Below are 26,888 nucleotides of genomic sequence, written 5' to 3' on the forward strand. Positions count from 1 at the left end.
GACATCCAGCGGAAGAGCAGGATGGGGCTCTGGCCTACAGATTTTACATGGATGATAATGTCATATGAGCTGAGATAACAACGAGAAAGTTAAGTTTCTAAGGGATGTCCTATTTCCAGCATGGTATTTTGCGTGTGAATTTTGTTTGGATGTTGATGAAGAAACTGTTGAAGTTTCTGACAATACTAATATGTTGCAGAAGTATCAACATATTATGTAAATTATCAATGGTCTACTTGCTATCTTGTTTCGTTAAAAACCTAAATTAGAACATAATTAGTTGTAAAAATTAAATAAACAATGTATTAAAGAGCCCCTATTATGTTTTTAAAAATGACCTTCCATGTAGTGCGTAATATAGCTCTAAGTGAAGTCAAATATCCAGCTAAGGTTTAAATCTGAAAGTGCCCCATTTTTAAAACTATTGATTTATCTATAAAAGACTGGATTTTTAGTGCTTCAAATGAATCAGCTTAATAATGAGTCTTTAGCTGTGCCGGAGTGGCATCGATACAGAACTTCAGCTCCATTTGTTGTGCGTGCAAACCCGGGAAAATTAAAACCCCCAGTTTAATCATGTCACAAAGACGTTGTGTTCAGCTGGATATTATTGGAAATATGAGGGAAAATTAGTGTTATTTTCCCTTCCCAAAGATGAAACTGGAAAGAGTCCGTGGTTGAAGTTTATTTTTGCAAAAATACTTTAGCATTAGAGCCATAGCCTTGTGCTGTGTTCCTGTAATTTTTCTGATGAGTGCTTTAGTAATCTACATGCTTACAACAGGAATTCGTTACAGCTATTTGTTAAAGGGAGGATCAGAAAAGACTATTGATGTATGGGACTTTGCAGTACACAGTTCATGAACCAGTTTCTTCCTCCATTTCACAAATGTAAGTAAGTGCGATTAAGTAACTGTGGTTAACTCTTTATGTTCTCATATTGCGTCTAAAGCCACATTGAAAACGCAACGCATGCCGCTTTGTTTATGGATTTAAATGCATTTATATACTCGTAATCCACTGGCGTTTGTCCTTGCTATGGCCACCATCAGCTGTTCCTACACACATGCGGGCATCAAGTTTTAAAATAGTTCAGCTTTTTCCACTGTGGGCATTAATACTAAATGTGTGTCACTGTTAAGAATAGATCAAAATGCTGGTGTTTAACTGCATTCCTTTAATGCACTCCTGCATTGGGCACACACACACACACACATACCTGCCAACATTTGTCCCTGAAAATCGGTTCGGGGTTGAGTTGTCTAAATAACACTGTTGAGAACCGGGTACTGTGGTGTTAGTAACTACTATAAAGCATGTTTCGGGCTGCTGCTACAGTCAGATCCTACACTATGAGCACTAAGGAGGGAGGAATGCATCATATGGGAGTCATTGGGATTGTTAGGTAAAAGTTATTGCATATTATAAGACAATGAAAGCGTTTTTTTGACCTTACATGCATACATGGAGGCCCCCAAAACCAAAATGTGACCCTTTTTAATGTATAAAAGGGGCTCTTTAATACACAAGTAACATATAAGGCAGTATTTGATTACTCATACAGATTAGATGAATGTTTTTATTAATCTTAATGGATAAAAAGGGCATATTTTTACTGTGGGCTTTGTAGGGTAGTTTTTGCCTGTTCCTAAGTGAATGCATGCATTCCTTTAGCTCACAAATTCCTAAATGCTTGTGTAACCCATCGGTCTTACATCACACAATCAGCTCTGATCTGGGATTGAACCGACGATACTTTGCATGGAAGTCACATGCTCTGAAAAAGAGGCTAAAGACTATGGCCTCTAGCTTCTGTCGCTAGAGCACCTTTAGAGGTCAGAGGAGTGAGGTTTACCTGCACAACACTTTACTAGCTGGCCTCCGATACCCCTAAACCTCACTCCCATCCGGGTCACATCACCAATGTAACCCGCCGGTCCTACACCATCCAACCCATTCCAAGCTGGGATTTAACTGCTGATTCTTTGCATGGGAGTCCGTTGCTCTAACAAGGAGAATAAAAACCATGACCTCTAACGAGTGAGGTTTACCCCCACAGCACTTCACTAGCTGGCCTCCGTTACACTTGAGTGTTGAGACTGACCATTAGTTTACTTGATTGGTGGGGGAAACATTTTGAGTTATCTGTTTAATATAATAAAAAATTATGTGTCTGATCCCCTTAATTTGTTGAACAGATTAATAAATGTACAATTATTGCTTGTTTTTAGTTCATGTTAATTGCAGTTTAGAAAATTGTAAAGTTTGTCTGTATTATCTGTGTATGTGTGTGTGTGTAAAAGTTAATTCTAGTAATTTGAAGAGTTTTGAACTCAGTGCTAAAGGTAATGAATTAATAAGTAAGTGAGTGTTGATTGAGCATTAATGATGAACACATGCTGTTAGCAAGCAGATTTAAGCTGTGGTCACAGAGGACTTTTCTCCCCATAGACTTCCATTTATTCATATGTGAATGCGTCAGACCGAAAATGCAAGTTCATGCTTCGTTTCGCAGATCGCTGCATTGAAAAGTTCAAGCTTAGTGAAACGCATCATATGATAGTGTGAGACAAATCGAGGATCAAAATATGATCTCTCTGGGCAGAAGTTTAAAACATGGACCAATCGCTCACTTTTTTTAATGTCTAATCATCTTGTTTAATCCCGCCCCTTTTCGCAGCGACGTACGACAGATTTTTTACAAGCTCAAACTCTAGTGTGACTGCAGCTTTACTGAAGAGAAACACAAAACTACAGCTGACTTCAGTCACAGCCCTAAAAGAAATGAAACACATTCAACACATTCTCAACATTTCAGCAAAGGATCAGAGGTCAGTTGTTGTGTTTCTCTTCAGTAATTCTGCTTGCTAACAGCAGGTGTTCATCATGTGTGCGGTGGGGCCCGTTTTGAGTTGCTATTGCAAATACACAACTTTATAAATATAAAAGAATAAACCGACTACGCCACCCTGGTATAAAAGGGACCAGAGACCCAAAATGTTAGCCAAAGGCTACTCAGGTTCGCTGAGACAGAAAGGTCAAGACTCAGAATCCGTGCAATGTAACAATGTTTATTTTTGCAACACCATAAAATGGACATAATTAAAACAGTTCAATACTCAGTTTCTGTAGGTTCCCTTAGACTCATAGGCTGCCGGTCCTCCACCTCTCCAGAGCCAGAGTCCCCGCCGCTACCTATTCAGAGCACTGCAACACCCGTGAGAATTACACTTTAAAAATCACAGCACTACATTAAAATCACCCAATGTGGACGACTCCAATTCAGCAAACCCACCACCATCATGAGTAATGGAGACAGAAAGTTGTATGGGACTCCGCTCTGGAGAGAGAAGGAACAAGGCATCAATACCAAAACTTGAGAATACACATACAATTAAAAAGGCACCACTCACTCAGTAAAAGTGTCCTTGCAAAAGTTAGATTGATAGCAGTCAGTTCTATTTAAACAAAACAAAACAAAACAATTAACTCCCACAATATCATAGAAACAAGAGAGCAGTTTACATGTAAATAAACACTTTCCCACCCCCTCACTCGCTCCCCCTACAGTACGAGCGTGGGAAGCAGCATTAAAGGTATACCTTTACATACACTGAACCATAATGTCAGCTGGATCTCATTAAACAGGATTAAAACAGAGTCACAAAAGAATATACACCAAAGAAAATATAGAACACAACCAGACAAATTTTACAAGAAATGACATGAAGCCAGAACACTGCCCCAAAGCTTCAACTAAAGAGCCACTCACTTCCCGCCCCCGATCATGTAGCTGATGGACGTGTCGCAAAATAAACAAATCGACCGGTGGTAAATCGGCACCATATCTCCTCCAAGAGTATCCATTAAGCAGGTAGAGTTAAGCATATGCGCTGGTTGAGGCATCAAATAAACCCTCACTTGCGAACAGTTATGTGTCAGCATGTGCACAATGGCATCCCGTCTTAAGAGATGAAGGCATCCGCTCCACCCAAAGCGTCCCTCCACCACGTAAACACAGTGCGACAGAAGGATCGCCCGTGCCCAAATATAAACAGTCAAAATAACCTGCTGTACACTGGAGGTGCTCTCAGCAAAGCTGCAATGCTGTTAAAGAAACAATAAAGGTTGGTTTTAGGGCTTACATTATACTTGCACTATGCTAAACAGAGAGGGAACATACCTTTACGGATACTACAAGCTTTACGCAATTACTCACTCCCTTGGTTACATGCACAATTTCTCCAGTCTCCTGGTCCACACTGGGAACACAGAGAGCCTCAACAAACGCAGCCCAACCATTAACAATAATGCACACCGGTAGCAACTCCTACCAGTCTTCAGACCAAACGATACGCTATAACAACGTCCCTCGAGGTTCCCCCAGACGTATGGTTTGAAGCTCCGAGCAAAGCCTTTTTATATGCTTCAAAAGTAATTAAAAGGGGTACGCTCCCCTAATCTCGCAACAGGTGTGGCGTATCACCACAATCATTAATGCCCAATCAACACTTAATAACTTAATTAACTCATTACTTACGTTATAAAACGCTCTGGTTATTAAAGTAACCTTTGTGCCCCTTCGGAAGGGGAACGGAAATGCTATAAGTGGATTTAATCCAAGTATAGTGAAATGTCTGTAAAACGCCATAATGACTGCACCTTCCCTTCGCTTCAGATGAGAGGAAAGCCAGGCATAGCATGAGCGCTCCTGCATCATAGAGAGGCGCGGTCTACCAACGTTATCCCTGGGCCTTACTTATTCTACTTCAAAAGAAATTTTACAGATTTAGATATATTTTCGCAAGCGCAAAGCGTCTAGATAATTTCTAGCAATTAAAACGACAGTACATTGGAAAGCGTGCAGTCCCGATAGGGAGGACACTACGGAGGCCACCTGCTACCCAATGGGGAGATATGATGGTAGAATGAATGGATAAGCCCTGAGAAGGGGGAGTACGCATATAAAAGATGGTTAGCGGAAATGGAAGACACGGGTCCGCCTGTGAGGGGGGACTGCACCGTGGCTGAATAAGCATATGGGATTGTCTTGTGGGGATCACGCATAGCGGGCACCTATACCCAAAACGCGGGCTGACCAGCAGGCAGACCTACAATGTAATGGGCCAGCAAGTGACTCCTCCGCTCCTCCGAGGGGATCACGCATAGCGGGCGCCTCGGAAAAATCTGCAGGGTTCACCTAAGGTTTCAGGACAATGTGAGAGTAAGCCGGCCCAAATTCCAGGCATGAGTCACTGACCAAAAATGGTTCCAGGTCCCCGACCCTCTTAATCGATGCCAACGCGACCTGCAGAGCTGTCTTCAGGGACAGAAATCTTAAAGATACTGAGTCAAGTGGCTCGAAGGGTTCTGAACGCAAGTTCATGAGAACGAGGGCGAGATCCTAAGAGGGCATGAGAGGGGGGGCAGGGTGGATTAATCCGCCTAGCCCCTCTGAGGAACGGTATGATGAGGTTATGCCTTCCTAAGGTACTGCCAGCCACTGCGTCATGATGAGCGGAGATGGCAGCCACGTAAACCTTGAGTGTAGAGGGCGACAGCCTGCTCTCTAGCTTCTCTTGGAGGAAAGAAAGCACAACGCTGATCTGGCAATTTTGGGGGTCTTCCCTGCGAGAGATGCACCCTTCAGTGAATAGACTCTACTTCAGGGCGTAGGCGTGCCTCGTGGAGGGGGCTCCAGCCTGAGTGATGGTATTAACGACCGCAATCGGTGGCTTACCAAAGTCTTCCTCGCGTCTAAGGACCACACGTAGAGGTTCCATAGATTAGGGCGAGGGTGCCAGATGGTGCCCTGTCCCTGAGAGAGTAGGTCCTCTCTCAAAGGGATCCGCCAGGGGAGGGCCGTCGTGAGGAGGGAGAGCTCTGACATCCACGTCCGGTTGGGCCAGAGGGGCGCAACCAGCAAAACCTGTTCCTCGTCCTCCCTGACCTTGCACAGTAACTGCGCGAGCAGGCTCACTGGGGAAACGCATATTTGCGCATGCCTCAAGGTCAGCTGTGGGCCAGTGCATCCGTTCCGAGAGAGCCCTCTGTCAGGGAAAAGAACAACTGGCAATGAGCGTTCTCGGGGAAAGCAAACAGATCAATCTGGGCTTCCCCGGAATCGTGCCCATATATGCTGAAAAGACTCGGGGTGGAGTATTCACTCTCTGGGACGTAATGGCTGCCGTGAGAGCGCGTCGGCTGCACAGTTGAGCTTGCCTGGAATGTAAATGGCGCACATCGATTTCAGCCGCGTATGAATCCAGAGGAGCAGACGGCGGGCGAGCTGAGACATGCGGCGAGAGCGAATACCCCCCATGCGGTTGATATATGCCACCGCCGCTTTGCTGTCCGTCCTGATCAGCACCGGAAAAAAAAAAACGGTGGAGAGCGAGGAACACTGCCAACAGCTCCAGGCGACTGATATGCCAATGCAACTGGGTTCCTTTCCATAGGCCCGCAGCTGCATGCCCGCAGCACACAGCCCCCCAGCCCGTGTTAGAAGCATCTGTTGAGAAAACAACATGACTGGACACCTGCCCTAGAGGCACTCCGGCCTGTAGAAACAAGGGGTCGTTCCAAGGGCTAAGGGCGCGGCGACATAGCGCAGTAACAGTGACTCGGTGTGTGCCCACATGCCATGCGCGACTAGGGACTCGATCGTGAAGCCAGTGCTGGAGTGATCTCATTTGGAGTAATCCGACCGGCATGACAGCGGCTGCAGCTGCCATATGCCCCAGGAGCCTCTAAAATAATTTCAGTGGGATCACTATTTTGCAGTCGAGCTCTCTCAGACAGTTCAGCATTAGCTGAGCGCGCTCTCCTGAGTCCAGCTCCAGCCCGAGAAAAGAGATCCTCTGCACGGTGGCGAGTTTACACCCTATGGCACCCTCCGCGAGCTTGGTGAAGACCCGCAGAGACAGAGAGAGCCCGAAGGGGAGGACTTTGTATTGCCAAGCTCGACCTTCGAACGCAAACCGCAGAAACTGACGGTGGCGATGAAGAATGCAGACATGGAAATATGCGTCCTTCAGGTCTATTGCTGCAAATCAATCCAGAGGACGAACACACCGGAGGATACGCTTCTGCGTGAGCATTCTAAACGGCAACTTGTGCAGACAGCGGTTAAAAATGCGCAGATCTAGGATTGACCATGACCCACTGCTCTTTTTGGGCACGATGAAGTAGGGCGATGAAGGGACCGGCTTGATTGCATCCTTCGCCAGGAGGAAAGCAATCTCCTCTGGTAAAAAACCTGGTAAAATACACACCCGTGAACTTGGGGGACCGTTTCGCGAACTGAATCACCATAGCCGAGTCTGATTGTGCGTGTGAGCCACCGCGAAGGGCTGGTCCACGCTAACCAGGCATGCAGAGCTCTCGCTAATGGACTCATCGCTACAATTGCTGACGTACCAGTGGGTGTGCTGAACCGGGAAGCGTGAGGTTCCCGCGGAAGAGCTGGAGGCGAGAGATTCGCTCTCACTTTGCACCCAAACTCTGGAGGGGAGGCTCGAGGGGTATAAGACCGTCCTCGAGATATAAGACCGTCCTCCCAGTGCCTGTGAGCCACTGGCGAAGCGCACTGAACCTGCGAGCTGGGAAGCATATCGTCCCAGACTGGCAGGGTTCGTGCTGTCACATCCGGGGAAGTAGAAAAGTGCTCTTTCATTGATGTTTTCGTGGCACAGAAAAGTGCTGTTGGAGATGGGGCCCGCCCATGTCCGTTTCAGGATTCGTCTTGACAGCGCTCACCTGCCCTGAGGGGGCGAGCAGGTCTGGATCATCATCGGACAATGAAGCCCACACTCCGATGCCGATGTGGACATCTGGTCTCCGGTGTCATCAAGCGTAAGGGCTACCATCTGGTTAGAAGGTTAAAAGCTTGGATGGAGCGCTTAGAGGAGCGGGAGGTCCGCGGGCCCGGAGGCGACGGATAATCTCTCACTGGAACCCTCAGATCTGCCCGAGTGCCTGCTGCAGTGCAGCTGAAGTGGTTCGCTCCTTCACAAGGGCTAGCCACGATCTTAATTGCGCAACAGTCATGGCATCGCAATGACGACATGAACTGTCCGCGAGCACCGCATTAACATGCTGGACCCCCAGACATGCAACGTTATATACTCTTTCAGACGATTGGCTTTCTGAACAAAATCCCCATACGTGGAATAAATCCACTTATAGCATTGAAGTTCCCCATCCTAAGGGCAACAAATGGCTTGTAGCAATAGGTTTCCTCAAATGGGTTGAGTTGCCTTAATCTATTGTTTTTTACAGTACTCAATTGGTGTGAGTTCACGTCATTTATTGAATTTAACTGTGATAAAATTGCTGAATGTACTTAAATGGATTAAGTTCACAGAACTTATTAGGACTATTTTTCCAAATTTGAATGGTTTGAGTTACCTTAAAGAGCCCATATTATACATGAAATAGCGTCATATCTTGGTTGTAAGGGTCTCCAACAACAGTCTAATATGCCTGCAGGGTCAAAAAACACTTTCATGGTCTTATAATCTGCATTTATTTTTACCTAATTATTCCAGCGACTCCCTTATGAATCGTCCAGTGATTCATTTGTTCCCAAACCCCTCCTTAGCGCGAAGCTAATCTGTGCTGATTGGACCGATGACAGTCTGTTGCGATTGGTCGACTGCCTTCAGTGAGAGAGTGAAATGCCCAACAGCTAATCAGCAATATAAAAGTAGTCACAGTTCATACACGCTCTATAGTGAAGGCGTGGATTTTAGCTGCCAGTGGGTCAATGTAAATACAGACTATGGACTTGAAAATACAGACGACTAACTATTTTATTGAGCAAAAACTGTTGAGGAGATCTTCTAACTTGTCTCACTCTGCTCTTTTCACAGACACACACACATAAACACACACACACACACACACACACACATATATTGCCCTCGTCCTTGCGCGTGCACACACACACAAAAAAACACACACACACCTCCGGACGACAACGTGCGCACACACACACACACACACACATACCTCCGGACGACAGCACGCGCACACGCACACACACACACACACACACACACACTCACACACACTACTCCTCCTCCACGGAGCTCCGTAAACAAACCAGCACGCGTCACGTTTTAACGTGGCTTTGCACGCGATATGAGAATATAGCGAGTTAACCTAATACAGTACGCGCGGTTACAAGTAACAAATCACAACTAAATACATTTGCAAGCTAGAGTCAACGAGGCAACAACTTAAATCGCACGTACTTACACTTGAGAAATGGAGGAAGAAACCCATTCTGACGTCCATCAGTAAGTTACTCTTTACAGAACCTTCCTTTAACAAACGCAGATGAAGTATTCTTTGTAGCATGTAGTTTCCAGAAGTTTCCAGTCATTTCCAATTGCTTGGTTAAAATGCTGAGGTTTCATCTTTAGGTAGAGACTCAATAATATCCATCTGCAGTGTGACTTCAATCGACCGGCATGTTTGTGTGTGTGTGTTTGTGGGTGTGTGTGTGTCTGGGTTTCTGTGTCAGAGGGCGGGGCCGCAGGTTTCAAATCTCCAGGGTTTGCGTTTGCACGTGAATAACTTGGTTTTGTTAGTACGTCATGGCGAAACACCTAATGACTCGTTATCAAGGTGACTCGTTTGAAGCACTATGAGTCGACTCTTTTATAAATGAATCAACTGTTTTACACTGTACTGTACAGATTTAGGCCTTAGCTGGATACTTCACTTCACTTAGAGCTGTGTTACACACTACATGGAAGGGGATTTTCAAAAACCCGTAATATGGGATCTTTAACTAATGGGGTTTTTACAGTGTTTTACAGTTTTAGAGCTCTCTGTAACTCTTACATGGTTGCCCACTGAACCTAAGCAGGGCTGTTCTAGTTCAATACTAGATGGGAGACCACATGGGAATGCTTGGATCACCAATACTAACATTCAAACTCCATTCTGCATATATATATATATATATATATATATATATATATATATATATATATATATATATATATATATGTATGTATATATATATATATATATATATATATATATATATGTATGTATATATATTAGGGATGTAACGGTATCAGAATTTCACGGTACGGTAATACCTCGGTATGAATGTCACGGTACGGTATTTATTGAATCATTTACAGGAAAAAACAAAACTTATGAAAATACTCCAAAAAAGTGCCAAAAGTGTCAATGACATACAAATTAGCCATCTATCTGTAAGCTTTGAAACAGGAACTTCAATTTTAATAACAAAAAAAATATTAAACCATGTAAAAAAAAAAAAAAGTTTTTAATTTAGTATTGTTGAAAACTCATCACATTCAACATTTAATCACTCACTCACTTAGATAGAGATGGGTTTAAAGGAAAATTATCATATAAATATAATCTGGTAAAAGCTGGTATCTCTGGGCAGTTACAATGTCCCCTACAACAGAAAAAAAACCTCTCATTTGGGACTGAGGTTTCTGGGACAAGAGAGATAAGACTTATATGACTTATTTCTCGAGCGCCGAAAACGGAGCTTTTTGAAAACGCTGGAGAGGCCGTTTTCATTCTGAGACGCTGCTGCTCCGTCTCAGTGTGGATGGGGAAAGACGGAGACATCTGAAAACGGAGGCGGGGCTGCAAACGTTCGCCTATCTGATTGGGGCTTTTCCTCAATATTGAGTAGCCCACACACAGTTCAGTCTCGCATCCTCTTCTTGTAAGTTAAGACTTCGCAAGTTTGATCAAGGCTGCAGTCTCCCCCTTCTCAGTTTGATATGGAAAACATACCTAGGACACGGGTAAATCTTCAAAGGGAACAGTGTACTTTATAACTTCATTCACATCACCCTACGTTGTTTCACTTTCTCAACAATAAAATGTAAACATGATTTAAGGAACTGCCTATTTTCTTTTTAATATTAGCAACTTTACAGACAGCAGAAATGTTGAAGCGTCGTGCTGCATATATGGGCGTCATCTTCACTGTGTGGATATTTATAACAAAACGGAGCCGATAACAACTGCCTCCTTTCAATTTCAGTGTAAATACGAAACGCACCCTCTCTTTTGCTGAATATCAGTTTTAATAATCGATAATTATAAAAGTATAACATACAATAAGTTTATACATTGTAGGAAATAAAGGCAAGCGATCAGTCAATGTACCTGGATTAACCATTAACTTATCTTTGCGCTTAACCAAAACATGTTACCCGTGAACAAGTAACTTAATAGATTCCAATGACCAAAGTCAGGGAATTGGCCTATGTCGTTAGATAAAGACCACAACATGAATGAAATATCACGTTTAGCAAATATAGTGAGATTAGATCCAGTGGGAGATGCTTGATGAGCAGTCCGACAAGCAGAGCTCTCATCTGGGTAGAAATGCTGGAGCGCTTGCCCGAGAGTGTGTGTGTGGTCACGTGATGTGCGTTTTCAGCGTTTTGGTGTGGACGGAGAGCTGTTCAGAAACGCTGGGTAAAATGCGAGTGTGGACGCGGATCGTTTTCATTCTACAACGCCGTTTTAAAACTAAAACGCACTAGTGTAAACGGGGCCTTAGAGTTTTACAGCTCTTTTTGATCCCCGCTTCTAGCAGCACACTCCATTTCCGCATTACTGGATCTGTAGCGACAACAGACCGCAAGGGATGATGGGAATTGTAGTTTTCGCTACCTCCCGTTCGCTTCATTCGCCTGAGCAAATTTTCTCAGAAGACCTATAGTTTTACCGAGTCATGCGACTTCGGTAATATCGAAAAAAATTAATATTGCGGTATGACGGTATTTACAATACCGTTACATCCCTAATATATATATATATATATATATATATATATATATATATATATATATACTGTTAAACAATATTACTCCAAAACACAATATATGAAACGGTATTATTTTATGAACAGCTTCTGTAAATGTTAAAGATATCATGTTCATTTCTAGAAATCACTTCAGTTCTCAATGGAGCAAATAGTAACATCCTTCAAGTTGAGCACAATAAACATTAAATGATAATGACAGAGCTTAAGAGTTGAGCTTCCTAACTGGCTTTGTAATAAAGCTTAGCTTAATAACTGAAATAAATGAACTGTAATGCGTGTAATACAAAACCCACATCAGCGCTTTGGTTGACTTGATCAGTGAAAGTAATGTGGCCAAGATGCCACACACAGTGTAATTCTGACCTCCCGCAGAGGTCAAAATGAGAAAGAAATGAGTAAGGAAATGAGAGTAAAATGGTTATGATCTTCCTGATATTTTGCATCATAGCATGAGCCTTGCAGAATCATTTGATCTTAGAGGATGAAGACAAAATTATAAAGTAGCACGTCATCCATCAAGCAGAGGTTTAATGACCAAATTCTATTTCTTAAGGCTGTGCAGCAATAATGATCAGAGATTTGGATGGAAAGAGATTTCAATGAGAATAATATGCTAAAATGGGATTCACCCTGCTTTTACTGAACTCTTGGATTTTCTAATTTACTTAATCCTAAAAATCTAAGTGTTTTTTATTCAGTGAGCATATCTGTAATATATTGAGGTCCTAGGCCATTTAGTGATTTATAGACAAGTAATAATACTTTAAAATTAATTCTGAATGTAACTAGGAGCCAGTGTAAAGACCTGAGGACAGCCATGATGTGCTCTGATTTTCTGGTTCTGGTCAGAATCCTAGTCGCAGCATTCTGGATGAGCTGCAACACTCTGACTGTCTTTTTGGGAAGGCCAATGAGGAGGCCATTACAGTAATCCACCCTGCTGGAGATAAAAGCATGAACAAGTTTATCTAAGTCCTCACTGTACACAAAGCATCTAACTCTTGCAAGGTTTTTGAGATGATGGTATGCTGATTTAGGTACTGCTTTGACGTGACTACTGAAACTCAAATCTGACTCTAGAATAACTCCAAGATTCTTGACTTGTAATCATAGATGTATGTAATTTATATAATACATCTGAAATGTATTAAATATTAGTGTGCACAGAGCAGCACTATAACAGAACCCTACTCCCATTTGGCTTATTCCCTGCTTTATCAGTGTTATTTAAAAAATCATTATAAAATAATAATAATTATATAATAATAATAATAATTATATATTTTATATATTGCTATTAATTATTTAACTGCTATTAAAATATATTATTAATTAGTCTTCTCTTCATATAAGTTAAATTAAATGGTCAGGTACGTAGCCAAGGGGCTTCAGGTGGATTGAAAGACTAAAAGTTGGATTAATATTATTATTATGTTTGAATTTATCTTATTATTCAAATGGCCAAATTCTCACTGAGGAAGGTTGAATGCACTGGTTATTTACCTATAATCTTCAATTTTTTATTTAAATCAAGTTTAAACAGATTTGCCCACAAAAGATATGATAAAAAAAGTATTTTAAAAAATAAGTATATTTTCTTATTCATAGAGTTTAGATGCAAAAAACCTCCAAATGCTATTTAGTGTTTTCTTCTAAAATTAGCTTTTTTCTTCAACTCCTGTGTGTGGACTTCTTTTTATTGCCTTTCAAGTGAAATCACTGAACATAAATACACAAGGCTGAGAAAAATGCTCATTTTACATGGCATTCAGAGGTTTTGACATCTGAACTCTTTATTTCTTTATTCTTAGAAAGTTCTAATTTCTAATTCAAAGTATTTTTTTTATTATTTACAAAACGGTTATCTAAAATTAGTTTAAATGGACATGTGTAATTAAAGCAATTTGAAAAAATGGTAGGAAAAATTTTTGGTACATCAAAGTGTAGTTAAGTTATAATAAAAAAACACCAATATCATCCAGCAAAAATTAATTCATAATGTCACTAAATTGTAATATTTATACCTCAATTTAACAGAAAATCAAGGTGAATAACTGCTAAAAGGTTCTGTTTTGCAGAAAACAAATAAACCCTCCTTTCAACAAGCTGGCTACAAGCCTAAAAGTGTAATGTTAAAATTATGTTTATTAACTGATAAAGAGAGAGTTTAATAAAGACTTTTGTTTATATTTTGTATAAATTATACATGTATCATAGTATTTTTAAAATATGGAGCACAAGCTGTAGTTCCCCTTCGGTTGGGGAACTTCAGTGCCATAGAGTGGATTGATTGAAATCCACGAAATGGGAGGATTCGGATCAGAAGCCGCTTGTCTGGAGAGTATTGAACGGGCCAATGAATGAAAATGAATTGGCAGCGTAAGCTTGCGCAGGTGTGCTGCATCGCCAATTATCCCATCATATAAGCACACCTGAAGCGAGCAAACGCCATCCTTTTCGCTTCAGATCCTTTCTGAGTGAGTCGATGAGGGTTCCTCTTGCTGTTCAGCACTTCAGAGCAAACAAGTGTCTCCCGGTCCAGAGTGGGTTTTCGCGGCGGCAGACGGTCGAGCTGGGTTTCTCCCTTGCCTGCGGTTCTTTGGGTCCGGTCCTCCAGAGCGGTGCGTATTGTTGCAACTTTCCTAAAAGAGCAACACAGTCGTGCAGCACGTCCTTTTCAGGATGGCGCTTCGATTGTGCGTTTCTGGATGCAGGGGCCCAGGGCGGCGTTAAGTCCGGTAAACGGACCGCGAAGCGTCCCTGAGACAGGCCATCCGGAGAAGAGGAAACTTGCTCTTTCCCCGCTGGAGGGCGGGGCCCCGATTACAACGGTACTTTTCAGTGCCACCAAAACATCAATAAAAGAGCACTTTTCCCCTTCCCCGGATGTGACAGCACGAATTCTGCCAGTGGCGGACCTTCCGGCTCGCAGATTCTACGTGCTTTGCCAGTGGCTCACGAGCACTGGGGGGACGGTCTCCCTTCCCTCAGCCCTCCAGCCCCCTCTCCGGAGTCAGGGTGCGGAACCAGAGCGAATCGCTCTCCTCCAGCTCTCCCGCGGGACCCTCGTGCTTCCCGCATCAGCACACCCACTCCGCGCTGCCCCACTGCTGGTACGTCAGCGATTGTAGCGATGACTCCATTAGCGAGGGCTCTGCCTGCCTGGTTAGCGCGGGCCAGCCCCTCGCGGTGGCTCATACGCACAATCAGACTCGGTTACGCGATTCAGTTCGCGAAACGGCCCCCCAAGTTCACGGGAGTGTATTTCTCCAGGGTCAACCCCCTATCCGCCCCTGTCTTGCGAGAAGAGATTGCTGCCCTCCTGGCGAAGGGTGCAATCGAGCCAGTTCCTCCAGCTGAGATGGAGAGTGGGTTTTACAGCCCATACTTCATCGTACCCAAAAAGAGCGGTGGGTCACGACCAATCCTAGATCTGCGCGTTTTGAACCGCTGTCTGCACAAGCTGCCGTTCAGAATGCTCACGCAGAGGCGCATTCTCCAATGCGTTCGTCCTCAGCATTGGTTTGCAGCCATAGACCTAAGGGACGCGTATTTCCATGTCTCCATTCTTTCACGCCACCGCCAATTTCTGCGGTTTGCGTTCGGGGGTCGAGAGTGGCAGTACAAGGTCCTCCCCTTCGGGCTCTCTCTGTCTCCGCGGGTCTTCACCAAACTCGCGGAGGGTGCCTTAGCGTCCCTTCGTCTCGCGGGCATCCGCATACTCAATTATCTCGACGACTGGCTGATTTTAGCCCACTCGTGGGAGCAATTGATTGTGCACAGGGACAAGGTGCTTTGGCATCTCCGCCTACTGGGGCTTCAGGTCAACCGAGAAAAGAGCAAACTCGCCCCCGTGCAGAGGATCTCTTTTCTCGGAATGGAGCTGGACTCGATCACCATGGTAGCGCACCTCTCTGAGGAACGCGCTCGCCTGTTGCTGAACTGTCTGAGAGAGCTCGACAGCAAACTAGTGGTCCCACTGAAGTTCTTTCAGAGGCTCCTGGGGCATATGGCATCCGCAGCCGCCGTCACGCCGCTCGGATTGCTTCATATGAGACCACTTCAGCACTGGCTTCACGATCGGGTCCCAAGACGCGCATGGCACGCGGGCACACACCGGATCTCTGTTACTGCACTGTGTCGCCGCGCCCTCAGCCCTTGGAACGACCCCTCGTTCCTACAGGCCAGTGTGCGTCTAGGACAGGCGTCCAGCCATGTTGTTGTTTCAACAGATGCTTCCAACACGGGTTGGGGGGCCGTGTGTCGCGGGCATGCGGCTGCGGGCCTGTGGAAAGGCACCCAGTTGCATTGGCATATCAATCGCCTAGAGCTGTTGGCAGTGTTCCTCGCTCTCCACCGCTTTTTACCGGTGCTGGAGCGGCAACACGTGCTGGTCAGGACGGACAGTACGGCGGCAGCGGCGTATATCAACCGCATGGGGGGTATGCGCTCTTGCCGCATGTCTCAGCTCGCCTGCCGTCTGCTCCTCTGGAGTCACCCGCGGCTAAAATCGCTGCGCGCCATTCACGTTCCAGGCACGCTCAATCGTGCAGCCGATGCGCTCTCACGACAGCTGTTACGCTCTGGAGAATGGGGACTCCACCCCGAGTCTGTTCAGCTGATATGGGCGCGATTCGGGGAGGCCCAGATCGATCTGTTTGCTTCCCCCGAGAACGCTCATTGCCAGTTGTTTTTTTCCCTGACCGAGGGCTCTCTCGGCACGGATGCACTGGCCCACAGCTGGCCACGGGGCATGCGCAAGTATGCGTTTCCCCCAGTGAGCCTGCTCGCGCAGTTACTGTGCAAGGTCAGGGGCGGACGAGGAACAGGTTCTGCTAGTTGCGCCCCTTTGGCCCAACCGGACCTGGATATCAGAGCTCTCACTCCTCGCGACGGCCCTCCCCTGGCGGATCCCTTTGAGAGAGGACCTACTCTCTCAGGGACAGGGCACCATCTGGCACCCTCGCCCCAATCTTTGGAACCTCCACGTGTGGTCCTTAGACGCGAGGAAGACTTAGGTAACCTACCGGCTGCGGTGGTTAATACCATCACTCAGGCTAGAGCCCCCTCCACGAGGCGCGCCTACGCCCTGAAGTGGAGTCTATTCACTGAATGGTGCGTCTCTCGCAGAGAAGACCCCCGAAACTGCCATATTAGTGTTGTGCTCTCTTTCCTTCAAGAGAGGTTGGACAGCAGGCTGTCGCCCTCCACTCTCAAGGTTTACGTGGCCGCCATCTCCGCTTATCATAACGCGGTAGCTGGCGGCACCGTGGGAAAGCATAACCTCATCATCCGGTTCCTTAGGGGTGCTAGGCGAATTAATCCATCTCGCCCCCCTCTCATGCCCTCTTGGGATCTTGCCCTCGTTCTCACGAGTTTGCGAGCCGATCCCTTTGAGCCACTCGAATCAGTATCTCTAAGATTTCTGTCCCTGAAGACAGCTCTGCTGGTTGCGTTGGCCTCCATCAAGAGGGTCGGGGACCTGGAGGCATTTTCGGTCAGTGACTCGTGCCTGGAATTCGGGCCGGATTACTCTCACGTCATCCTGAGACCCCGCCCGGGTTATGTGCCCAAGGTTCCTACCACCCCCTTTAGAGATCAGGTAGTGAACCTGCAAGCGCTGCCCCCGGAGGAGGCAGACCCAGCCTTTTATTTACTTTGTCCAGTTCGCGCTCTGCGCATTTATGTGGACCGTACTCACAATTTTAGATCATCTGAGCAGCTCTTTGTCTGTTATGGCGGTCGGCAGCAGGGAAGTGCCGTATCGAAACAAAGATTATCCCACTGGATTGTGGATGCCATTTCACTCGCTTATTCGAGTCGAGGTCAGCTGTGTCCCCCGGGAGTGTGTGCACACTCCACTCGGAGCGTTGCATCCTCCTGGGCGCGTGCACGCGGCGCCTCTCTAACAGACATCTGTAGAGCTGCGGGCTGGGCGACACCCAACACATTTGCAAGGTTTTACAATCTGCGAGTGGAGCCGGTTTCCTCAAGGGTATTAGGTAACCCTTTGGTGATTGAGGAAACAACTCGGTAGGGTGTTGTGGGTGCGTCACGCTTGCTTGACTATCCCCTCATCGGGGGCGTTGGTAAGGTGCAGTCATTATGGCGCTTTCCATACTTCTCCCATTTCGTGGATTTCAATCAATCCACTCTATGGCACTGAAGTTCCCCAACCGAAGGGGAACGTTCGAGGTTACAGAAGTAACCCTTCGTTCCCTGAGGAGGGGAACGGAAGTGCCATACTCCGTCGCCATAATGACTGTCCCTTAGCTGTTTGAAAGTCTCTTCAGCTTAAAAGGATGGCGTTTGCTCGCTTCAGGTGTGCTTATAGGCTGGGATAATTGGCGATGCAGCACACCTGCGCAGGCTTACGCTGCCAATTCATTTTCATTCATTGGCCCGTTCAATACTCTCCAGACAAGCGGCTTCTGATCCGAATCCTCCCATTTCATGGATTTCAATCAATCCACTCTATGGCACTTCCGTTCCCCTCCTCGGGGAACGAAGGGTTACTTCTGTAACCTCGAACGTTTTTCTGACAAATAGTTTTAACCGAAATTGGAAATGCTAATCTAAGAGATTAGGAGAACTGGCAGGCTCATATACTTTTACATGTAGGTGTTTATTCTGCAGTTAGTTTTCAGGGAATAATGTTCACAAATTATATCAGTCTGATATAACGTTAGACCAGGGGTGGGCAAACTCGGTTCTGGAGGGCCAGTGTCCTGCACAGTTTAGCTCTTACTCCAATCAAACACACCTGCTTATAGATTTCTAGTCATCTTGAAGACACTGATTGGCATGTTCAGGTGTTTTTGATTAGAGTTAGCGCTAAACTATGCAGGATACCAGCCCTCCAGGACCGAGTTTGCCTACCCCTACACTAGGTAAAGGCGGTGAAAACATTAGCAATAGCGGCATTATCATGATGGACACATTCAGTAGCAAACTTCCCAGGTAACAAAGAATTCTGGTCCAGATTTGGCATAAAGCTGGCACAGCAGGCATTCTTCCAGCGCTGGCATACAGCATAAGGGCCAAACATGGCCCAGGTTTGGCTAAGGTGGCACCGACTTACAGGCGGCACTCAAGACTTGGGCCAGATATCAAATGTAGGATGTTCACTGCTGCATGTGGGCAAAGCAAATGCGGATGGTGTGGGCAAGATGTAGGCCAGAGAAATTATGCTAGTTTATGTGACACTTTTCGTTAAAAAATGCTCTTTATGTTTACCTTTTTTTGCTGCCACCATCCTCACTGGTACGTGTCACACACCTCACACACATCTTATGGGATATTCCCCCCACAGTTGTTTTGGCACTGCCTATATCTGAAAGCAGCCTCTCATATGTCAGCAGGGAAAGGCAAAGCCAATCACAATGTTTATATGTGTTTGTGTTTCCATTTATGCTAAATGTCCCTGGTCCCTTCCCACCAGGCACATAGCGTCATAAGACGTTAATATTAGGTTAGATATAAGTCATGATGTCAGGTGACCAAAATTCAATGTCTAACCAGCATCTAAGGACAACGTTATTTTCACATCCAATAACGACGTCAAATTACGTTGGTATTTGGTTGATTTAAGGTTGTGTTGGAGAGTGACCAAAATCTAATGTCTTATAGATGTCATAGTGGTAACGAAGTTTTGTTCTGATGTCAACTCGATTTTCATTTCCAAACAAAATCCAATGCCCCCACAACATTAGGGTACAATGTCAATATGACGTCATGTTGATGTCCTGTGCCTGTAGGAATAGGTGTATTACAGTTAGCTCCCAGTATTTCTTATTGTAAGATTGGGGAAATGGCGATGGCAGTTTTTTGCTTTTGCACCTTTCATTAATTCATTCTCTCTTTGACTTCACAGGCTCTTCGAAACTCTTCAGTCTCTCTTCTGGTCTGTATTCGGGCTGTTGAATCTGTATGTTACCAATGTGAAGGCTCGTCACGAATTCACAGAGTTTGTAGGAGCCACCATGTTCGGCACTTACAACGTCATCTCTCTGGTGGTACTATTGAACATGCTCATTGCTATGATGAACAACTCCTACCAGCTTATCGCTGTGAGTGTCGTTAAATACTGCTGATAATTTTTCAGAATGTTTCACCTCAGTTGTTTGAGAATGGATGTAGAGTTAAAAAATTTTTGAGCAGTTTAAAAATGTTCGGTCAGCTGCTGTAATTGTGCTCTTACAGGGTGAACCAACTTTCCACTTAAATTTGAAGCATTAAAACTCACCAACCATCAACAATGCAGATTTAATTAATGTTCTAAAATAGTAAAAAACAAAAATTCAGTTTTAGGAAAGTGTCAGGGTTTTTGACTCTGTGCAAATGTCATGTCATAAATTGGTAAAATTTTCCAACTCACCTTTACAAACCTTTTTTTTTTTTTTTAGTTTTTTGCACATGAATTATTCCCCATTGTTTAAAAGTGCAGTAGTTGTTCTGCCAAATGCTAACAGTAGCTTTGAAAACTCCCCTGCCATCCAAAGCCATGCCTCCTGAAATTACAAATGCAGACAGTGAAGATGACAGTTGACAACCCACTAGATCATGTTTTTGCCAGTTAGAAAGCTTTAAAGTACTTTATAATACTACAATTTTGCAAAATTGTCAGAATGTGCAATATTTCATGCATGCAAGGATTGCTGGTCTCATTATTTTACATGCTTTGTCTCAAAGTGACAATGGTGCTTGGTCGGTGGGGTGTGGGCGGGGGATTACACTTATTACTAAGCAGACATCCTAAGTTTGGAAAAGTCATTTCCGGGGGGGAGACAGAGGTGATTTGCGGGAGGGTGCACAACGTATCTGAAGAGCAGGGAAGGATGCGGTGGAGAGGACCGGGTAGTAGACGGGTGATTTCCAGGAGATTATCTTTCGTTTGCAGGCATCTTGGGATCTTCCAGGAGACTTGGGATGTCTGACAAAGCCATACTTGCTATTTCAGACCAAATATTCAAAGTAGCCTGGGAAACTATTCAGAAACCACGTCACAGGTATATAAAACCAACTTCACCGCAGTAAAGCAGGCTAGGTTGAATATCGTTATTTACTTGTTTTATTGTTAAACTAAATAAAAATCGACATTATGATGCTGTAAAAAGTCCCTTATGAAATTGAAAATAGTCACATCAATACTTCGCTACATTTCAGTAGCTGAACAACACTTTTGTGCATATAACTCATTCAAAAAAACAACATAATCTACAAAAGCTTTGTGTGACTAAAAGAGTTTTAAAACATAATATTACCTGTGGTGACACGGTGGTGCAGTAGTTAGAGCTGTTGCCTCACTGCAAGAAGGTCGCTGGTTCGAGCCTCTGCTGGGTCAGTTGGCATTTTTGTGTGGAGTTTGCATGCTCTTCCTGCGTTTGCGTAAGTTTCCCCCCACAAGTCCAAAGACATGTGGTACAGGTGAATTGGGTAAGCTAAAATTGTCCTTAGTGTATGTGTGTAAATAAGAGTGTATGTGTGTTCCCCAGAGATGGGTTGCAGCTGGAAGGACATCTGCTGCGTAAAACATATGCTGGATAAGTTGGCGGTTCATTCTGCTTTGGTGACCCCAGATTAATAAAGGGACTAAGCCGAAAAGAAAATGAATGAATATAGAACATTACCTGTCTAAAAGAAATACTTTAGCTCCAATATTGATTTTTAATTTTTTTTTGTTTTGTTTTTTACCTCTGAGTAGCAAAATTAGTTCAGTTTATGAATATTAATGATCAATAATAACAAGTTATCATTAATTAGGAATATTCAGAATTAACTTATTTAATTATAATATTTAATAATATTTAATTTAACAAAATAAACATAACAATGACTTTGCCTGCTCATTTGGGTGAACTCTGTAATTATTTATTTTTTTTAGAAAAGGAATTATAACTACTTCTTGTTAAGTAGATGAATCGTTTAAAAGTTTTAGTAAAAGAAGGGTCTGTCGTTAAAGTGACTTTTTCTTTGAGGCAAAACAAAGACAATCCAACATGGTTATACAGCGTGATTTATTGACTAGTCTAACATATAACAAACAACCGTACAAAACATAACAACAAAAACATAGAAAAGAAAGAAAGAGAGGAAATAAAGAATTTAGATAAAAGAATGGCAAATCTAACTAACTAACTAACTAACTAACTAACTAACTAACTAACTAACTAACTAACTAACTAACTAACACAACTATTAAGAACCACCAAGACTATAAAAACACCTTTCTGTTAAAGGGGCACAGCGTAACGCACGACTAAATACTTGGATTTAGTGGGTCTGTCTCTCTCTTGTTGTGCGAGTTTCCCTGATTCTTGGAAGATGCTGTCTTTCAAGAAGTCCTTTCATTGGCGTGGAGTTTGTGACGCAGATCGGAGGGTACACTAGATGCAAAATTTAAACTGGATCTATTTTGGCGGAAAATCAGAAACGTGGACTCAGGTGGGTCACTTGGATTCCGAAACGCAGTTTGCCCCTTTTGTGTCAGGGACACTCCTGTGGGTACATTCTGCTGAGACCTTTCTGCCGAGGTTTAAGGGGTGTAACAGGTATTTAAAGGCAGTGGTCATGTAACTCCCAGTCTCTCCTGACCTACCAATGGCGTGATAGGAAAAGTCACCTGGGAAACTTCCTTTCTTCTCCTCACTTGTCTGTACCGTCCCAAGATAGAAAGACAAAACTTTAACTCATGGTTTGAAACTACACCAAGCATACAAGTTATCATCCTATGTCCTAGATCATGAGTTAGAATTATGTATGGAGAAGAATGACATCAAACATGATGGACATATGGAAATAATTTATACATTTTAATTTGTCTAATGTCTTGAAAAGGGTATATACATGTGTAAGAATTAAAAGAGAAAGTCAGGAAGAAAATACAAAAGTTTACAAACACATTACATGTACTTTGGGCTAAATTTTGAGACTTCTGAGTCCATTTCAAGTGTGTGTGTTTGTGTGTGTGTGTGTCAGGATGGAGGGGGTTTCTTTGAAATGTCTTTGAAGATGGCAGAACTCTAGCTCTGGCCAGCATCTTGGTAGATAAAAGGTCACAGAGTGACTTTCACTGGCAGTCTTTCTGGCACCAGGGGCCATAAACTCACGTAGAACAAACCCATACCCTTTAAGGGGTCACAATGGAATTTTACCTCCTGACTGTGCGCTACAGATGTTACTCTCTCTCTCTCTCTTGTGTGCACGTGAACGCGGCACATGTTCACATGCAAACAGTGGATCTGTCTGTGTAAACGGGTTCGCAGATGTACAAATCTACATTTGTTCAAGGACAAAAGCTACTTATCAGAATAATGGGAATTTTTGGCCCAACTATTTTTAATTGGACGAACATTTTTTAGTCTCATGCCTTACCCAAAATATGAAAATACATATAAATACATTCAGATCATTTACTTTAATCATTACTATTGGAATTTGAAGAGATTTTCAACCAACACTAAAAAAATGTTTCTAAAGACAATCACCTACTGCACCTTTAATATCTGTAGATTACACATGTTTGTGTATTCTCTAAATTCATTCGCAGTAGGAAGTGTATTATGTTTGGACAGACTATCATATTTCAGCAGTTTTGTGACAGAGTGTTGGGTTCACTATCATGTTCTGTTCTGTGCTTATATAAGCTACATTTAGTTCCATGTCTACATTAGTGTGTGTGTCTCACAATGAGAACTGTTATTCAAGTAAATAATTCTTAAGGCGCATCATGCAATCACAGGACAAATTGTCCAGAAACAAAGCCAGCCTGGGACACAATCCCAATTGGCACTTTCAGCACCATCCTGCATCCAACTGACTGCCTGTTTTTCTACTGTAGGATCATGCAGACATCGAGTGGAAATTTGCTCGTACTAAGCTCTGGATGAGCTACTTTGATGAGGGAGGGACATTACCACCACCCTTCAACATCATACCAAGCCCAAAGTCTGTGTGGTACCTGTGTGTGTGGCTGCACTGCCGACTGTGTGGACATGGAGAGCCTAGGCACGAGGACAAGTGTAAACACAAAAACCTTAAAGAGTTTACGGTAATTCACTGTGTGCTTTCATTTTGCATGCAGCGTGGGAGAAACATTGTAGCTTTCACTCAATATGTGTGAAAGAGTCCTTGTCAAAAGAAAGAAAAACAGCAGTTTTGAAAATGTATTAATAGTGCTGGAAGCATGCATAGCTATCATGACTGCCCATGCTTTAACTTCTCACACTAAGTATTACAGTTTGTGTGGCAGAAATACTTGTCAAATTATACTACATTATATTATGTTGTTTACTGAGATAAGATCTGCTAGTCACTTTCTAAATAAACAGACGTATCATAAGTAATCAACAAAACATTTCACAAAGTAGCCATAATCCTAATGCTCTTGAACATTCTACATGCTGAAGTGATTTCGTCTATAGAATGAATACTATTGAAAAAAATCTTTAAGCTACAAAATTAAAGCCATACGTGAGGTTATTTACAAAATAATTAATTAATAACTAGGGTTTGGTATCATTTGGGGTTATTTCAATACCGGTGCTAAATCAATACTTTTAAAACGGTAAAAGCGTGTCAAGACTGTGCCTGAACCGATACTTTTAAGCCACTAAATTAGGGTGGATGACTCTAGAAAAATCTTTTATTTGACAAAATCTTTTAAAAAATAATTTTAATAGAACCATATAATTTAAGTTTAAATTAAACATCAATTTATATTTTTTATATTTGAATTGCATTAATATATGAGGCCACTTGTACTTTTGGGGGGAACATTTTAACATATATCATAAAATACTTTTAAAATATTCAAAGTAATTTTTTTTCATCTTCTTAAGCAAGATAATTAAATAAACTCAACATAATTTTCCTTGTTCATTTATTTGACAATTAACTTTGTACTGGTGTTGGATAACACACTTCTAATATTCAAGTACATCAAGGCACATTGTTGCACCTGTAAACTTTTACAGACAGGCCTACAATTGAAGTCAATTTATTTTGCCCTCCCATTCATTTAAAATTTCTAAAAATTTTAGTGTTTCCTAAAAAATAATTATTCTAGAGTCATAAGTCGTATTTCTTATTGTTTTAATGAAAAAAATTAAGGTCAGAATTATTAGCCTCCTTAAATAATATGTACAGTATATATATATTTTATATACACAACAAATTAGTTAAAAAATTATTTGACATTATTTCAACTTTCATAGTTAACTGATTAGGTCTTTAAATTACACTTTAATCTGAATAAAAGACTATAAAAATACTTAAAGGGACTTTGTATGATTAGAACTGTTTTGCAAAATTTCTAGTAAAATATTATGCACTGACTGTCAGCATGGGGAAGATAAAAAAGTAGATATTTGAAATTAGTTAGTTAAACTATTATGTTTAAAAATGTGTTGTAAATGAAGCATTTGTTGAAGACGGAAATCAAAAATTAATAAAGGAAAAACTAAACGAGTTGAATATGACTTACATGAGCCTTATTAAAAACTACATTAGATCAATGTGTTACATCTGTTCTTTGGTACTTGCTGACTGTTTGTAAATTCAATATTGCAGTTCCTAACGTAAAACTATGTACACCAGATTTCTGATTAATATTAGTCTCTGCATAGCCGAGGACTTCTATATTCATATGCTGACTTGATCCGGTACATACCTATTACAAAGGTACCGGTGCTTTAATGGCACCGGGTTTCGATACCCAACCCTATTAATAACAAATCATAAACAGTTTGCTGATGGTCAACATAACAGGAGCAAACCTCAGTCTTGCAGCCCCATTGAAAATTTCACATGGAATCTGATTAAACTGACCATAAAGCCTGCCAAACAACAGTAAATGTGATCACACCCTCAGTGGTTTTACACAAATAAGCATGATTAGAATAATACAGTATAGGTTCACATTCAAGACTTTCAATAAAAAACAACCCAGGGTCATTCTGATTGCTTACCCCCATATACAAATCTAGATAAAGCAAAATACGTCCCAGGAGCTACGTTTCTTTTGCAGTTTTTGTTTTTGAGAATCCAGCAGAGGCTGCTGTGTATGCTTTTTCAGATCTCAAATTTCTCTCGCGAGTGCCATTCCCACCAGCTGTTCTCACGTAAATCTACCAGAGGCCGCTGTGTATGCATTTTCAGATCTTAAATTTCTCTCACGAGTGCCATTCGCGTCTGATGTTTTCATGTAAATTCACCAGAAGCGGCTTCGTACGCGTTTTCAGATCTCAAATTTCTGTCACGAGTGCCATTTGAGCCTGCTGTTCTCGTGTAAATCCACCAGAGGCGGCTATGTACACCTTTTCAGATCTCAAAACCCCATTGTCACGGTCAACTCCACTTTGTGTCTCAAGTCTGCTGAAGTACATGTCAAGTCTGCCCCCCCCCCCCCCCCTATTATTTTTTGTTTGAAAGATTAAAACGCAGCTATGCCTAGCTCTGGCTACATAATTTGCGTTATCCAGAAATGTATATAGGGTTATGTTTTTAGAATGAGCTTATGTTGCAACAACAACAAAAAAAAGACATTTTAAATTTTAGAAACAATGAAAATAAAGCTGCCTTCGAACTGCTTTCAAGAATGTCCCGGTCTGCAAAACGGTTCAGTGTTTATTTGGTATGCAGCCTCACATTACCCCTAAGCCAACGTTGGTTGCTAGGCAACCCTGCTTCAACTGTACCAATTCCCCTGACATCTTTCGATCAGTTAACCTTCTCTCTGTTGGGTGAGCTCTACTGTTTCTGCGTACTCACACCCACCTTCTCCCACACATAACTCATGGAACAAACAGTGTTGTGTTTCAAATAATTATGTAAGGCTGCTGTCATTTACTTTTGAATTTGTAGCTTTTGGCGTTTCAGTTGACAATATGTGCATGTCATGCTTTCAGAGGGTTTCAGTGAACAGTGTATGTGGACAAAAGCAAATTACTTACGATCATTTTTTCTCAACCTTAAAATCATACATATGAGCAAAAAGTTATCACAAATTTATCTTTCAGGGCACTTTGAATAAAGTTGCTTGGATCAT

At 42.8% G+C, this 26,888-nt stretch overlaps 1 protein-coding gene and 1 pseudogene across 4 annotated transcripts in view; both read left to right on the forward strand.

The window, feature by feature from the left end:
* trpc5b (transient receptor potential cation channel, subfamily C, member 5b) overlaps positions 1-26,888 on the forward strand; it is a 69,687-nt gene that overhangs the window by 35,004 nt on the left and 7,795 nt on the right. For all 4 annotated transcript variants that reach the window (XM_073935438.1, XM_073935439.1, XM_073935437.1 and 1 more), the window contains exons 7-8: positions 19,716-19,911; positions 23,682-23,891. In XM_073935438.1, the coding sequence (XP_073791539.1) occupies positions 19,716-19,911; positions 23,682-23,891 (406 nt within the window). The remainder of the gene's footprint in view (positions 1-19,715; positions 19,912-23,681; positions 23,892-26,888) is intronic.
* LOC141380033 (uncharacterized) lies at positions 14,908-16,914 on the forward strand (annotated as a pseudogene).

This window comes from Danio rerio, chromosome 21, assembly GCF_049306965.1.
Source record: "Danio rerio strain Tuebingen ecotype United States chromosome 21, GRCz12tu, whole genome shotgun sequence".
Taxonomy (NCBI): domain Eukaryota; kingdom Metazoa; phylum Chordata; class Actinopteri; order Cypriniformes; family Danionidae; genus Danio; species Danio rerio.